The 16,149-nt window shown below is 28.6% G+C and overlaps 2 protein-coding genes across 2 annotated transcripts; both read left to right on the top strand.

Moving 5' to 3' along the window:
- Window positions 1–788: 788 nt before the first annotated feature.
- LOC140669968 (uncharacterized) lies at window positions 789–2,749 on the top strand. Its single transcript, XM_072900235.1, has 3 exons — window positions 789–893; window positions 1,339–1,480; window positions 2,227–2,749. The coding sequence occupies exons 1-3, from the start codon at window positions 882–884 to the stop codon at window positions 2,610–2,612; spliced, it is 540 nt and encodes a 179-aa protein (XP_072756336.1). The 5' UTR covers window positions 789–881; the 3' UTR covers window positions 2,613–2,749.
- Window positions 2,750–4,707: 1,958 nt separating this feature from the next.
- Window positions 4,708–10,151, top strand: Tko (30S ribosomal protein S12 technical knockout). The gene is made up of 5 exons (XM_072900855.1): window positions 4,708–4,855; window positions 5,150–5,197; window positions 5,263–5,310; window positions 9,542–9,766; window positions 9,870–10,151. Exons 1-5 carry the CDS (start codon window positions 4,792–4,794, stop codon window positions 9,998–10,000), a joined length of 516 nt encoding a protein of 171 aa, XP_072756956.1. The 5' UTR covers window positions 4,708–4,791; the 3' UTR covers window positions 10,001–10,151.
- The last annotated feature ends 5,998 nt before the right edge of the window (window positions 10,152–16,149 follow it).

The following is a 16,149-nucleotide window of genomic DNA, read 5'->3' on the forward strand; positions in this document are numbered from 1 at the left end:
GCTACTGCCTGGCAATGTTTTTTTTTTAACTAGAAATTGTGTGTGACACATATTTTAGATAAAAGATTAACAAAATCTACTATTGTATATAAAATAACACGTTTTAATAATTATAAGAAAATATATAAATAATTTTTAATATAACAATAAAATAAAATAATACGATTTCTTAGAAATAGAATAATTTGCAAGAAAAATTAAGAAAGTTTATTTTTTATCTAATTTATATTATTAATTACATATTTATCTTGTTACTAAAAATCTTTTTCAACTTTCCTGGTGATATGACTCTGATAAAGAAAGACCGTTGCTAATAAAATGTTTGCTAAATGTTTTTTTTTTTTTTTTTTAAATATTTGAAACAGAGGTGTATATTAGTTACTTTTCGAACGCTTTGTATTATTCAATCTTATCTGAAAAGATTTAGAGAAAAATTTAACGTAATTTTAATATTATTTTCTGATTATGCATATATTAGCCTAGACATTTTACCGAATGACGCTGATTCTCTTACGATTGACTTTTAACTCTCCATCGATCGACTTTTAATTCTTACCTTGTCGATGTCGATCGCGCGGTTTAACAAAGAATTTTCGTGACGAGTGCGCTCTACAGAAAAATCGTTTTAGAAAGGCGTATATTAGCCACGCGTACCTTTACCTTCTTAACTCTACTATCACTAAACTGTTCCTATGTTTCTATCTAGGTGTGCATTATTGCATCTGCACATAGATATGTATATATCACACATACACACGCATAATTCGTCTCGGTGAGATGCAATACTGTGAGAAAAGACTCCACCAGGGTATAAAAGGGGATGTTTCTCGTCAGGTCCGTATCAGTTTCAATAGTGATCCCTGCATCGTATCATCGTCATCATGAACGTTATAGTGAGTAATTTTCATACAGATCACTTGTAAAAAATATTCATACCTTTTTATCGTCAATAGAATCGTACTACTTTTGATATAATTCCTTAATTTTTGAATGATTTGTAACATGAAAATTTTTATTATTCTAAGAGTTTTGATATATCATATACACATTATTATATTTTTATTATATATTTATATTTCTACTCATACATTTATTTTTTTGTATTTATATTTATATTCATTGTTTCATACATTTATTATTTTATCAATATTTATTGTTTTTATTTATCATTATATTTATATTTAATTTATATTTCATATTTTAAAAATTTTAAAATATAATATACTAGAATAAAACGATTAAAAAGACACAAGTTTTTTCTAGCTCATAAATATCTATTGGGTGAGAGAAAATATTACAGATATTTTCCCGCAATCATAGAAGACAAATTTCTTACAGCTTTTATTAACCGTTCTTAGTCTGGCAATGCCTATTTTTGGCGAGGAGACTCAAGCAAAGAAACAAGACAAAAGAGGCGCTGTAGGTTTAAGTCATGGTGGATTTAGAGATTCTGGATTATATGGGAATTCTGTTGGAGCAGGTAATCTTTATTATTTATTTATTAACAATTTTTTTTAATTCAGAATTGATAGATAGATGACATCACAACGCGGTGTGAAAATTATTAAATCAATTCATATTTTTTTAAAGTTGCACTTTTATTTATTTAACAATAATATTTCTCGACAAATCAATAATAAAACGATATACATATATTTACTTTTTACAAATGCTTTTACATGTTTTGATATACTTTCAAAAAAGTTTTTACATAAATTCTTGATTTCCTTATCACGGTGTCAAATTTTAATAAGTGACTTTATTAATTGCATCTACGTTCATTTTCTTTAATCTTTTATTTTTTACATAACAATTTGCCATAAAATTATTGATGAGATTTATGTCTGGACTACAGCCTGACTATGGTAATGTTTTCAATATTTTTTTTAGCTAGAAACTGTGTGATGCAAATTTTGAATAAAAATATTAACAAAATTTTATTCTTGTACAAAATAACAAACTTTTTACTAATGAAGAAAATGTACAAATAATTTATAATAAAATAATATCATCTTTTTTTATTATAAAACGTAAGATAGTTTTCAAAACAATTAAGAAACTTTATTTTTTATTTTAATTTATATTATTAATTATATTTATATTTATTATTTATTATTTCATTTTTATATATTTTATTGTTTTACATATTTATAATATTATTTTATTTTTATTTATTATTATATTTATATATTTTTCGAATAATTTTTAAAATTTATAATTTTTCAGACTATGGGCAGGGCTATCTCGGCGCTCCTCTAGGTCATGGTGTCTCTGCTCCTGCTTATTCTCATAACTACAACACGCCTCTGTATTCGTCACATCGTCTCGATTATTCCCGCGGTTTAGGATACAACTATAATTTAGCACATAGTTACGGAAATTACGGAGGTTACTTACCAGGTTACAATTCGGCAGGAGTCGGTTACCCTGGTACAAGACTCGGATATGGTGCAACGGGACTCGGATATGACGGAGCAGGACTGGGATACAACACGGCAAAATTCGGATATAGCACAGCAGGGGTCGGCTACAACGCAGCAGGATTTGGATATGGCGCACGGACATTGGGTCATGGCACTGGTTTTAACACTGGTTACCGTCACGGATGGTGAAATTATGAGCATCAATATTAATCAATGTCAATAATCTTTTCTCCGAGCCTACACTTTATTTTTTTTTTTTTTAATCATTTACTTTCAAGCTTTGTATCATGCGGCTTCTGAATAAATTCTTTCTACTTTTTCATAATTTTGAAATACCTTCCCTTATGGCGTTTATTGCTGCGAAAGCATTGTCTAGCTATAGTAGACATAATTAGCGGCGAGAAGGCATGATACCGCTCTTTTACCACGTGTCCTTAATATAATTTAATTTTAAGTTGCTTATACAAGTACATTTATTATAAAATATTGTTATTACTTACTACGGTTTTTTTAATGAAGAAAAAATATTTATATTTGCACTAGAAAAATAGGAAAAAATTATGAAATTTTAAATATGCTTATAATACAGTTTAAGTAGGTATAGTATCGAGATGATTAAAAAATTGATGTAATTTAATAGAATAAAAAAATAGGATTAAAGTTCAAAATCTCCTCTTCAAAATGCATTATCGTAGAACTTGATACGGTAATTTTTTTCGTTGTGTTATGTCAATTTAAAAAAAATATAGATTCCATATTGTGTCATGTGATTGGAAAACAAATTATCCCGCAATTGGCATTAAAATCACCTTGATACTATAATTATATATAATTATTAACTGTATTATAAGCATTTAAAATTTCATAATTTTTTCCTATTTTTCTAATATTAGAAAATCAGGATGGGCCATTTTAATCGATCCAATCGAATATCTCGAAAACCAAGCTCGGGAGAGAAAAATGTTTCAGGCAAAAGTTGTTTGGTTTCGAGGGGGCCATAAGAGGGTACCATTGGTTTGAATATGCAAAAATATATAGGGTGTTCCATTTAAGAAATTCAAAATGATCTTCATGTGACCTTCATGTGACTCTTCAAGGTCAAACTAATGGCACCATCTTATGGCCCCCTAGAAACCATACAACTTTTGTCTGAAACATTTTCTTGCAAAATGCAAAGGAACAGAAATATTTGGGGTGATAGATTAAAATGGGTCACTCTGTATAATCATATATAGAAATATTATAATATTTAATTACAAATTTTATTTTTTAATAAAATACAAAAATTATTCCTTTAATTTATCGATTATTTTTCTCATTATATTCTTCATAAACAGACAGAAATGATATTTGGAAAGAAGAGTATATAAATATTTTATATAATTATATATGATTATATATGATTATATATGATTATATATGGTTATATATGATTATATATAATTATATATATATGTAGACTTTTTTTCTGGGCATATCGCTTATATCATTATATCTCTTTTAAATAAAGAGATAAAATATGTATTTATTTAATATATGATTTTCTAACTTTCCTAAAGAAAATCTAGCGTAAAATATTCGAACAAGTACTTGGATAAAGGATTTTCGGATATAATAAAATAGAGAATAATAAAATTTATTATCTTAAAATTAGAAAAGATAATTCTTTTTCTATAATGTATTCTATAAAATAAACTTGTTAGAAATACATTATAGAATATAATAAAATAGATTAAAATAGAAAAGAGTTACAAGTAGTTATACATATAATTAATGTGTATTACATATTTCGATTATACAGGGTGTCCGTAAAGATTGAATCAACGTTCGTGAGCAGGTAAAGCGCATTAAATTAAACAGAAAAGTCCTTTATTATTTGCGATTTTGTGATTTTCGCAATAATTATTGACAAATTAATTATAAAAAATATCGACCAATTTGCGCCAATATATTAGCGCTCTGCAAAAAGACAGCCCACTGTCATGCGGTCGCTAGAAGCACAGCGAGAAGAGACAGCGTGTGACTAGCAACCGCATGACAGCGGGCTGCCTTTCCTCGCCACGTGCTAATACTCAATAATTATTGCGAAAATCGCAAAACGGTAAAGGACTTTTATGTTCAATTTAATGCGCTCTACTTGCTCACGAGCGTTGATCCAATTTTTACCGGACACCCTGTATATATTTTGACATTTCTCGTATATTTCATTACTCGCAGTTGGCAAAGTAGAATTTCTACTTTATGTATATCTTTCTATAACAGTAGTTTTTGTCGCCACTAGGTGTCTAACGGTGTGACAACAACTTGAAACTTGAACGGCATTAGATAAATAAAAGTTCCGAGAAAGTGTGTTAATTAATTATTAATCATGAATGTCCTGGGTAGGTGCGTAATGAACATAGCAAGAGCTTGCATATCAAGTCCTATCCAGGGTATGGATCACTGTGTAATATAATTTAAATAATTTTCTCTCTTATCTAACCTCCAATATAATCTTTAACATTTAGTAAAAAGAGAAAAAACTGTTAAAATGATTTTAATAACAAAAAATTCTCATTATATACAGTAATTTATTTATTGTTTAGTAAAAGTTAATTTTTGATATATATGCAATGTTCATTGTAAAATGTATTTGGAGAATATTCTACGTGTTTAATATTACATGCATACTTTATGCGAAGCTATCTTAGTTTTATATTTATATATATATTTTTGTTCATTTTTAGGTAGCACGTCAAGTCTGACAAAGTTCTATGGGAATAATTATATCCAAGGTAATTCTGCATAATTCATCAGTTTATCTAATAATAAACTGACATTTTATCCTTGATATTAACAGGAAACATAGAAAATGCCGCAAGAACGTGTCTGAATACAACATTGCAAGGTAATAAAATGTTCAAGTTTTTATATACAATACACACAAGCATTATGTCATCATTTCTTTTATACTTGTAATAGGTAATTCATCTTTGTATCCTCTCGGTAACTTTCAGACATTAGACACATTCATTCATAGATCAATCATTTATATATTTTTGTTATGACAGTGATTTGCTATTTATTTACTGTTTTCTACTCGGCAATTGACAGTTTGATATTGAGAAAAATAACAAACAACTATGATTGCAGATGTTGGACAAAGAAAAATATTTTTGGAATATTTTTTCAATCTTAAACAGTTAAAATAATATATATATATATATGTCCTTATTTATAACTATTATATATTGCAATAATTCTTTTTCCTATTAAAAAATTAATTTTATTAGCACTATTAGCTATTGAATTATTTTTAATTATTTAAAAATATTGATTTTTTTATATAAACATTTTTAAAAAATTTGAGAAAAATCTATTAAAATTGTTTATGCAAATTTATCTTTGTTTAGAAATAAATATTTCACAGTAGCATAATTTTTCTGTAAAAATTTATTCCTAATTTTATTTGCACTATTACTTATTATTTGTATTATTTTTAATTATTGCTTTTAATATAATCCTTATGAAAAATTTATTTGAAAACTATTAAATAAAATTATTTAATTTTGGCTGTTAATGATATGCAACATTTAGAAAGTTCTGTTTATTTAATGACATAACAGATGATTTAATATATAATATTATTCAAATTGTGAAAATTTATATATATTTTGGAGTTATACAAAAATATGTGAGATTAAATTAAAACAAACAATCTTTATCCATAGAATCAATTTTTGAAAATCAAAAATTAAAATATAGAGACGTAAGAAACACAGATCGGTGGTTGACAACTTCTTTACTCAACTACATACGCGTGAAATCACAATATATTATGTGTCAAATGTCAGGAGCATTCCTCGTATTTCTCATAACTGCGAAATGGTCCTCGAGAGGACCATTATATAGACGTTCTCTCTTCTACAGCAGATACGTATCTCTGCGATTTTCTGCGACGGGTCCAGTAGGAGCGAAAGGAGTGTTCGAGATTTGAAGGAAGTCGGCCAAATTTCCCATCCGAAATTCATCCGCTGCAAAAGTACACGCAGCTTTCACCTCTTTGATCTCCACGGAGAAAGAAAGAGAGAGAGAGAGAGAGAGAGAGAAGGAAATCTCAGAATACACACAGAAAGGGATCCTATTCGCAAGAAAAGGCTCGGACGGCGCACTGTGACCAGACTGCGCCGAAAATCGTTGGGAATTGAGGGGGGGTGACGTGTCCATTTGCGGTTGACCAGTTGTCACACGGGAGGATGTACGGTTTTCGCGTGTTTTCCCCCTTTCCGCTTTTCTCGCGTCCCTACAAAGGGCTGGGTCCCCGCACGTGAGCCATTCCCTGAGGTGCTCATGCGAGAGCGTTTGCAAACGACGGCTTATCAGAATTGGAAATTTCGTCATCATTTTGAGACAATGTTGTCGAAAATGTTTTTATCTGCGCTTAGGGTTGTGTATTATAAATTATCTCCATTTTAAATATCTTTAGTTTATTTACTAGTTTTTTTAGTTTATACTAAGATTAAGAGATTATTTTATGTTATACATATTTTCCCATATTTCACACACATTTCAGAAAAAAAATATACAGAGTGTCCGAAAATGAATGATGGAGTTTCGATTCATTTTTATAAATAACACAAAAATATCCGTTACATGTGCCATGCCGTCCATGTGTTAATGGACCGATATCAAAATGTATCGAATGAGTTATAAAATTGTTTAACTTATTATTTTAATTATTATTTAATTATTATTAAATTATTTTATTTTTAATTATATATTTTTATTTATTTAAATTATTATTAAAAATATTCATACCAATATTCAGTTTATTTATAAAAATCGATCGAAACCATATCATTCATTCTTGAACCCTATATATTTATTTCTGAAATTTCTTGGAATAAAGTATATCTGTATACTTCTCCCATCTATATATCTTTATAAATATATAATTTTAAAATTGGGAAAATGTTAAAATTGAATGCTTATCAGTTATTTTGATTTAAAGATTTTTTTCAGACACTTATAGATGAAAACCTACCGAGTATCAAATATGATTAATAATTTAACGTAACAAATATTTTATATATCTGATCGATTATTAATCTTCATATTACGTTGTAATATTTCATAAACATTTCGAAATTTTTGATCGACAACTGTGAATGAATCCACGCGAATGAATTTATTTTTTCACCCGTAAGCTCATAACGATGCCAGAAAAGATTTTTTTAGTAGATCGAGGAAAAAGAAGAAGGGAAAGATATTTTGTAACTATGCAACAAAAGCGTAACAGCGACGTCGAAACTTTTCGCAATGTAATCTTGCGCATTCATCTTCGGAAGAAAGGGGTTTGCCTTTCGTACATAATAGTTTTCTCTTGGTTTAACCCTAACTTAGGTCGGATTAGTCAGTGTCCGGCTTTGGACATCTGTCGTATTGATGGACACGAATGGCCAGCCGAATTTCCAAGTGAACAACAATAGGATAAGGCTTTCTTATTCGTTTCGCAGATTGCTGCGCGTCCTTCCGTCATAGTGCGAGTCGTATCGAGAAATTGTCACTGAACTTCGACATTTCTCTCTCACTTTCAGAGAATAATCTTTTCGCATTGAGCATCCTTTTAAAGCGACTGTCATACTATTCTCGTTTTCTCAAGGCTTCCTAAATTATAATATCTTCCTTCGCAAAATGTCAAATTTTATTGATGATGTTAGAAACACTGGTGTTTAAATCGGTGGCAAACCTAGATGGACATATCAAATGAGTAATTTAAATAAATAATTGTATAAAATATAAATATAATATAAATATAAGATTATAAATATAAGTATAAATATATTTATTCTTATAATTGAAAAGATATTAAAATTTGCTACATGCGACTTAAGATTTTTATATAAAAAATTTCAGAATTTATATATATTTATGTCTCAAAAATTAAACAAAGTTTCGAAATCACGTGGGTTAAGTTTGTAAGAATTATATTTAAAATTTTTATCTTATATTTTTTTTTACATTCTAAACCTTACGAATGAATTTTTTTCCAAAATACTTTCATACAAGCAGATGCAGAGTGTGTTTAGCTTTTCTTCTTGTTTAATAGACTTTTGTTTCTTCTTCTTTTTCTTTTTCCGAGCGAACAAAAAGAGACTGTTTTCTTTACTTCAAACGTCAAGTATTCATTTATCATTTTTTGCATATTTTTGCCACAAGGAATCGATTTCTTTGCGCGTAAAAACTAATTACGAAAAGATTCTCTAAAAGACCGACTACAAAATGTCTTTTCGAAGAACCAGAGTTTACAAATATTTTCAATTTATTATGTAAGGATTATACTATTATACACATCAGTTATTTGACTGTTGTCTAAAATTAATAGTTCCAAAACTTTTCATGACAAATGATTAACGTGACGCTAATAAATCAATCAGTTGTGTATATTCACGGATTAGCATTTTTGTTACAATGAGGATGCGGCTGTATCAAAGCATTTCGATTCCTTTCTTATACAAAATACATAAAACTTTACGAAGGAGTTACCGTATTTCTAACAATAAGACTCTGCAAGTAAAGGCTTTGTTATCTCAAACGTCAAATAGCATTAAAGAGAAAAAAATTCGTTATGGTCTTTGTATTGGTTAGTAAAACATATCACCGTATATGATTTTGCACTTTAAGGGATTTTTAAGGAGATTGTAACTATATGAAGGGTTAACTATAAAAAGTTAATACATTATATATATTTACTTCGAGATTGATATTGCGCAAAGTACTTCTAAAAATAGTCTTTTAAAATTAATAATTAATTTGTGAGTTAGAGTGAAGATTTTTCTCTGTAGAATAAAATTGAATCTCCAGATATTAATGTCAAATTCATGAATCTCGAAATATATGTCTTAGATGTGTTAACTTTTGACATAACCGATCATCTGTATACTTGTAACAATTCTAAAACTGTATAAGCTTTTTTTTTCATGACAGGGCAATTAGAAATCCTTTGTTTATATACATTGATTAATCGAATAATCAATGTATATAACGACTGATTTATAGTATTATGTTTTACCTTAAATTATTTTTTGCGTAATTTTATTTTACAAGCAACGACTGCATGATCATTTATACTGATGCAGGATTAGAACAGATCAGATTAGGAAGCACGTTGCGGCAGATGCTCAGAAGAAATGGACCATACAAGAAACGCAAACCTTCGACGAATCCTTTCGATGGTCAGCCATTTATGAAGGGTGTTGTTTTAAAAACCGTCATTAAGAAACCGAAGAAGCCCAATTCCGCTAATCGCAAATGTGTCATTGTACGATTATCGAATGGCAAGGAAATGACGGCATATGTTCCTGGTAAGATTTGTAATTTATTACTTTTGCGGCAAACGGCCCTGTCAGGCATCTTGAAGCCACTATAATTTATGCTGGAGAGTTTAAGTGAATTAAATTATTTCAGGAATCGGTCACAATCTACAAGAACACAATATAATACTCTGCAGGGTTGGCCGATTGCGCGATGTACCTGGTGTCAAAATTAAATGCATTCGCGGAAAGTACGACTTGCCACATGTAATTAAACGCGAATAGTTTATAATTAGGTGCAATTAACATCCATCTGTGTCAGATATATTTTTTGTCAAAGAAGATATCAAATATATTATCATTACGTATACTTTTATTAATTATGTACAATACTTACAATAAGTGTATGTAAAAATAATAATTGTTTCTTAAAATATTTGAAAAGATAGGTATTTTTTTTTCTTTATTAGCTTTTTAAAAAATTTATAATTTAAAAATTTTTGCAATTCAATAATACAATATATCACAATTATAATATTTCGAAGCACGTATAGAAATATTTTTAATATTGATTGATATCGATTGATATCAATAATTAATTGTAATATTTTTGATAATTCTCTCAAGTCTGACGACTCCAGATGACTGTAATTTTTTCAATGGGACTTTTTGAGATAACAAAAAATTATAAAATGTTAAACCAGATTTATATTTTAATATGCAATCATAAATAAATTTTTTTTTCGACATAAAGGGATTTTCCTAAATATCGTGGGATTAATCTTTTTTAGAACTAATACGAAATCTTACGAAATATAAAGAATCTGATAATATAGTTTTTTAACGAGCATTGAAGGTATTTTTAAGATTGTTACAATCGACGCTAATCGATCACGCACGAAGGCGATCGAAAAGTGATTTTCGTCACGGTTTCGAGATATGCCTCTGCAAATTGCGGCCTTTTGACACAGTTTTGGATCTACACCCCGCATTCACCGTTAACCTGAACCATGTGGCTTAACGGACAATACGCATCGGGATGTCACAGTGGGAAAAGGGTTGTGCCATAGCCTCCCGTTTCTCTCAATATTAGTCGTGAACTTTACGCATCTGCAGCCTGCAATTTTCTTTCGCTCACGCAGCCACTCACTATCGACCATCTGACATGCTGACCAATATCCTGACGTCCGGCTCTCAACCTGAATTAGAATTCTTTGGGGACAAAGAAAAGCGCCTTGAATATATTCTTGCATGCTTATTCTTGCGTGAAGAACAATAAAGAAATCGTCCCTAATGCATTTTTTGCTCACGCACTATTTTATATATTTTTCCATGTGTTAAAGTTGGATTTTAAATAAATTTACACTTTTGCAAAATTAAGATGTAAATATAACAGTTTTCAACATTAAATGTAAATAATTTAAAAAATATTTCCGAAGTTTCTATATTTACTTTTCTTTTTAATCACACATTTTTAATTAATATATGTGTATATATATATATATATATATATATATATATATATATATATGTGAATGAGAACCTGTTAAAATACCCTTTGGGTGTCCCGAGGGATGATGATAGTGGGCGAAGCGCCAAGCGCCACGAGGCGTGCGTACGTCCGAATGTTCTATTAAACTTCCGTAACGTGTGTTCCCCTTATTTTGTAAGAAATGCAGCTGACGTCATCGTTAATTGTTACTCACACGAGTTTATCGAGTCCATTAATAATAAATTTTCTTCGGAAGAAAATTGTAGAAATGTAATTTATATTTCTGAAAATTTATTTTTGTTTTGATATCACTTTTCCAGAATTGCATCTTTTATGAAAAACATAATTTAATAGAAATACATTTCTGATATTAAATTTTATTTACTTAAAATGATTTTATTTTTATAAATATTTTTCTTTTGTTTTCTTTTATTATATAAAGCAATCAAATATACTTGACTAACATTATGCGTGATGACATTATTCAGTTATGTTTAAATTTAATTAATAATTAATTAAAAAAGTGGTTTTGATACAATATTAAAAACTAGAAACGAATTATATATATTGAAAATATTGTATATATCTTGAATGAAAATCAACTTAAAAAAAAGCTAATTGTTACGCCGAAGGAAATGAAAATGTACGGTGTAAAGATAATTAATTAAAATTTACATTAATTTATTACATACGTAAAAGTCAGGCAATACACTAGAGAAAGTCAAATCTCCGTAAAAGTATGTATTTTTCTGTATATAAAATTAGTGTAGTATATTTAATTTACACAATTAATTAATCTTTATTTAAGGACATTTTTCTTTTTGATATTTCAAATTATCTTGTCAGTTGTAAAAAAATTCACTGCACAAATTTGCTTACGAGAAAAAAAGCGCATTATACGTTCATCCGTTTTTGAAATATATCGAGACGAAATAATTTGGATTTGTATAAATTCCATTAAAATCCTTTTAACATCTAACGCTTCAGGCGTTATAATACATCTAAAATATACCAGCTTCATTGTTTGTTTTACACTATACATTTTAACAAATGGGATCCTGGATTAGGATCTTGATGCGATGCCCTTTAAACTCGACAAAACATGAAAAAGAATAAAACATAATAGGTATATATTATAGAATGTTTTATTAATTTATTATCAATATATTATTAATTATCTTTAATGATTAATATTGAGAACATTAAGAGCGAAAGTCTATTAGGCTAAACATTAGAATAATTAATGCGTAAAATAAAAAGGCTCATTTTATCGAATCTATTTTCATATAAGACACAGTCACAGCTATTATTTTAGTTAGTCAGTTCGAACTATTAAACACCGCGAATTAATCAATCTTTTTTTTATTTGATCTAAATTGAAATTCGATAAAAGCAGTCTTACATATTCAACAAGCATGTAGCACTTGAGGTAAAATTGTTTGAAATGTTTTCTACATTTCAAACAAACGCGCACAAAGTATGTTTCAACATCGTCGGGACGAACTGATTCAACAAAACGATGACGATACCGAAAAAAAGTTTTCAAATGACTATGGTTAGAACGTTCTCAAATAAATCATGAGTAAAGGTTTCCGTGCCTCAACTCTTTGCCGTTCAGCTTAGTAACCGAACACCAGGTTGTTCCGAAAGTACACCCTGCACTTTTGCAGTTTGGTTACTTCTTACCTTATAAGTATTTTATTTCCAATACATATGGTCAGTCGTGTTTTATTTCATATATATATATATATATATATATATATATATATATACGTATTTAGTATAAAATCATTTCATTTAAAAAATTAATATCAATATCAGCGAATAATTTAATTTAGTTTTTATACAGAAATATTGATGAAAATGAAAATAAAGTAATAAAAGTACGATTAATACCTGATCATGAGAAAGCGATTTTGATTTTTCGATATTGTTAATGATACAACTAATAGTATATATCAAATAATCTCTCTCTTTCTTATGAAATTTAATTCATTTAAATTAATTGGCAAGATAGTAATATCGATTTGATTGTGATATTTTATTACATAATAATTACATAATAAAAATTTTTACATAAATTTTTAAAATTTGAGAAACGAATGTCTCTGTGCAGACATTCAAAAGAAACAAGCAATCTGTGAAATTTTGCCAATATTTTAATATTCGCACATTTTTTCTAAAATAAATAGTTTGAGAAATTCGCATTTCATTTTTTTAAATTCTATTTTATATATTTTGTAATAATCATATGAGTTATAAATTTTTCATATTCCTTTCTGTGTTCTTGCTGAAATACAAACGTTATATAAAGACTTTGCTGATAAAATACAATTAAAGAGATAAGAGATTTTCAAAGAAGAAATGTGTGAATAGATCTTTCATTGGAATTGTCAATTGTCTCTCGGAAAAAGATTAATGATTCTCTTAGCCTTGAGTTTAATGTATTTCGTCCATACGTATGCTTTTAAATTCGGAATTTTTGACTCAATTTGTTTTCGATCATTTTAACTTACTTGTGGTTTGTTTTTTTCTTTTTTCTTTTGCCGAGAAATACATTTGTCTTATGAACAATGATGTTAGTTACGATTTCTACTAACATCCAACCATTTCTTATTTCTGTTTTATTTCAAAAGATAATATCTAACGGCTACCGGTTTAAGGTATGATTCAAGTCAAAAAGAAAGATGTTAAAATAATAAGTACTGAAAATATATAAAGGTAACTTATGACAAGATTGAATCCTTTAATAACATCGTATCTATTTATGAAATTAAAATTATTAAATTTAGAGATATAAAATGGTGTTTACAATTTTGGCGAAATATTTTGTACTTATTATTATAAAGCCTTTACGTTACTAATTAAAGATATTAAAATTTATATGACTTTGATAATTATTGTGTGAACTAAGATTTTCTGACAATTTTCTTGATAAATTGCTTTTTTCAAAATTATTTAATTTGGAATTTCTTTAAATGTACATTTGATAAAAATGATCTTTCATTAAAAGTAAACATAAGTTACACGATGGAACTTTAAACGAAAACAGCTGTTCGATCGGTTATCGTTTCAAAATGATCAACAATGAAGAATTAATTTACAATCGATAAATAGTGAATACATACATTAAATCCATCGATGCTTTGGCATCAGGTTTTGATTAGAAATTTTTGAATCCTATAAATATATAAGTCAATATTTTTGTTATTATATACAAGGTGTCCTGGTAAAGCTGGCCAATCTCTCGTGGGCATGTAGAGCAGATAAAAATCACCCTATAGTGTGATAGATCTTTTGATATCATCTCGGAGAGCCAGAATCGGAAGACTTACAAGTCTTTTAATTTACAAAATTTTTAAGCCGGTGGTTTTTTTATTTTTAAATTATGATTTTAGATTCTTTACATTTTTCTCTAAAAAAAGGTATCGTTTTCTTTTAAATAAATTTTAATACACAATGTAATTTTGTATTATTTTGAAAATTATTATTCAATTATTACGAATAAAGGTTTACTTTCTATCGATCACATGCGTTTTTCTTAAAAACAGTTAGTTTTAACGAAATCAAACAAGAATATCTTTTTTTAGAGAAATTTTTGATATTGGCTCTTCGAGATGATATCAAAAATCTATCACACTATTTTAAAGATCTTCATTTAATAATAAAAAAAGTTCTTATACATTATTAAGAGCTACAAAGTAATATAACAGTTATTTAAGAAAAATAATTCTTAAATTTAAACTTTAGAGACAAATATCTCGGTAGAAATACATTATAGAAAAAAATTTTATAGAAACTTGTGGGATTATTTTTGCTCTACATACCCACGAGATTGCCCACCTTTACCAGGACACTCTGTATATATGTTAAAAATTGAGAGTATGTTAAAAACTTCAATTGTCACTTAATATTATATTTTTGTTAATTTAATTATTTCTATAGCTTAATCATTTACGTCAATCAGACTAATTATAAAATCAATAATCGATCATTGATAAGTCGATCACGATTACTGGAGAAATATTTGAGAAATATTTGTAAACAAGAAATCACGTAAATATTGCGTGATTGGGACATGCGGCTATCTTACGATGTGTTAGAATTTGTATGACAACATAATACTGCGTAAACATATTACAACATAATATTTACCACATAAATTAAGTACAACGAATTCTCTTCCTCTCGAGAAGTACGAAAAATAAAAATGATAAGAAGGCAATTTGTGTCAATTTTTATAAATACAATTTATGTATAATTTCTTTTTATAAATATAATTTAAGTGCAATTTATTTTTTCTTAATAATCATCTCGCTGAAGAATGTCCGTATTTTTATTGAAAATTCTGTCATTCGAGAATATAATCAAAACTAACGGTACATCTGCTGGGTGCTCATGATATGACAATCTCACAAATTCAGGCATTTCCGAAAAAGTGACGGGATAGGTGCTGTCCACCCGATACCGTTACGAGGTATACCCTACCGTCCACGTGAGTCTGTGTAAGGGTGCGGCAGATGCAAATAGCGAACGCATTCATCCGTCGTCCAGGATCACGGGAAACATCGGAAAATAACGGGTTGCGAATCGCCATTCGGCAACCATAGAAAATGTGGGTTATCCACAGCTAAAAGAGCAGCGGAAATTTGTATACATGGGAAAGAAGGCGGTTCGCTGAATTGAGCGTGGCAGTGCTTTTCTATGAATGACAAGACGCTTTAACCCCGGGCCCGGAAGAGACGACTAAATTTGGCGTGATCGCGAGACATCGACATAATGAGGGGCCCGTGTGAGTTGTAACTTGAGAGTGTTCTTGTTCCTCTGACAATTTTCTGACAATTTTTATTTTCGTTTTTTTTCAAGCAAATCGTTTTTCAACGCGAACCAGGGGGTAGAATATCTAAAGAGATATTTGAAAATAAAGCATGAATTTGTCTTA

Source organism: Anoplolepis gracilipes, chromosome 10, assembly GCF_047496725.1.
Source record: "Anoplolepis gracilipes chromosome 10, ASM4749672v1, whole genome shotgun sequence".
Taxonomy (NCBI): domain Eukaryota; kingdom Metazoa; phylum Arthropoda; class Insecta; order Hymenoptera; family Formicidae; genus Anoplolepis; species Anoplolepis gracilipes.

Bases quoted from the DNA above. Each gene is read 5' to 3' on its own strand.
- Tko (XM_072900855.1), top strand. From the start codon at position 4,792: ATGAATGTCCTGGGTAGGTGCGTAATGAACATAGCAAGAGCTTGCATA. The intron at 5,311-9,541 runs GTAATAAAATGT...ATACTGATGCAG, and splicing joins TCTGAATACAACATTGCAAG to GATTAGAACAGATCAGATTA. The intron at 9,767-9,869 runs GTAAGATTTGTA...AAATTATTTCAG, and splicing joins AATGACGGCATATGTTCCTG to GAATCGGTCACAATCTACAA.
- LOC140669968 (XM_072900235.1), top strand. The intron at 1,481-2,226 runs GTAATCTTTATT...ATAATTTTTCAG, and splicing joins TGGGAATTCTGTTGGAGCAG to ACTATGGGCAGGGCTATCTC.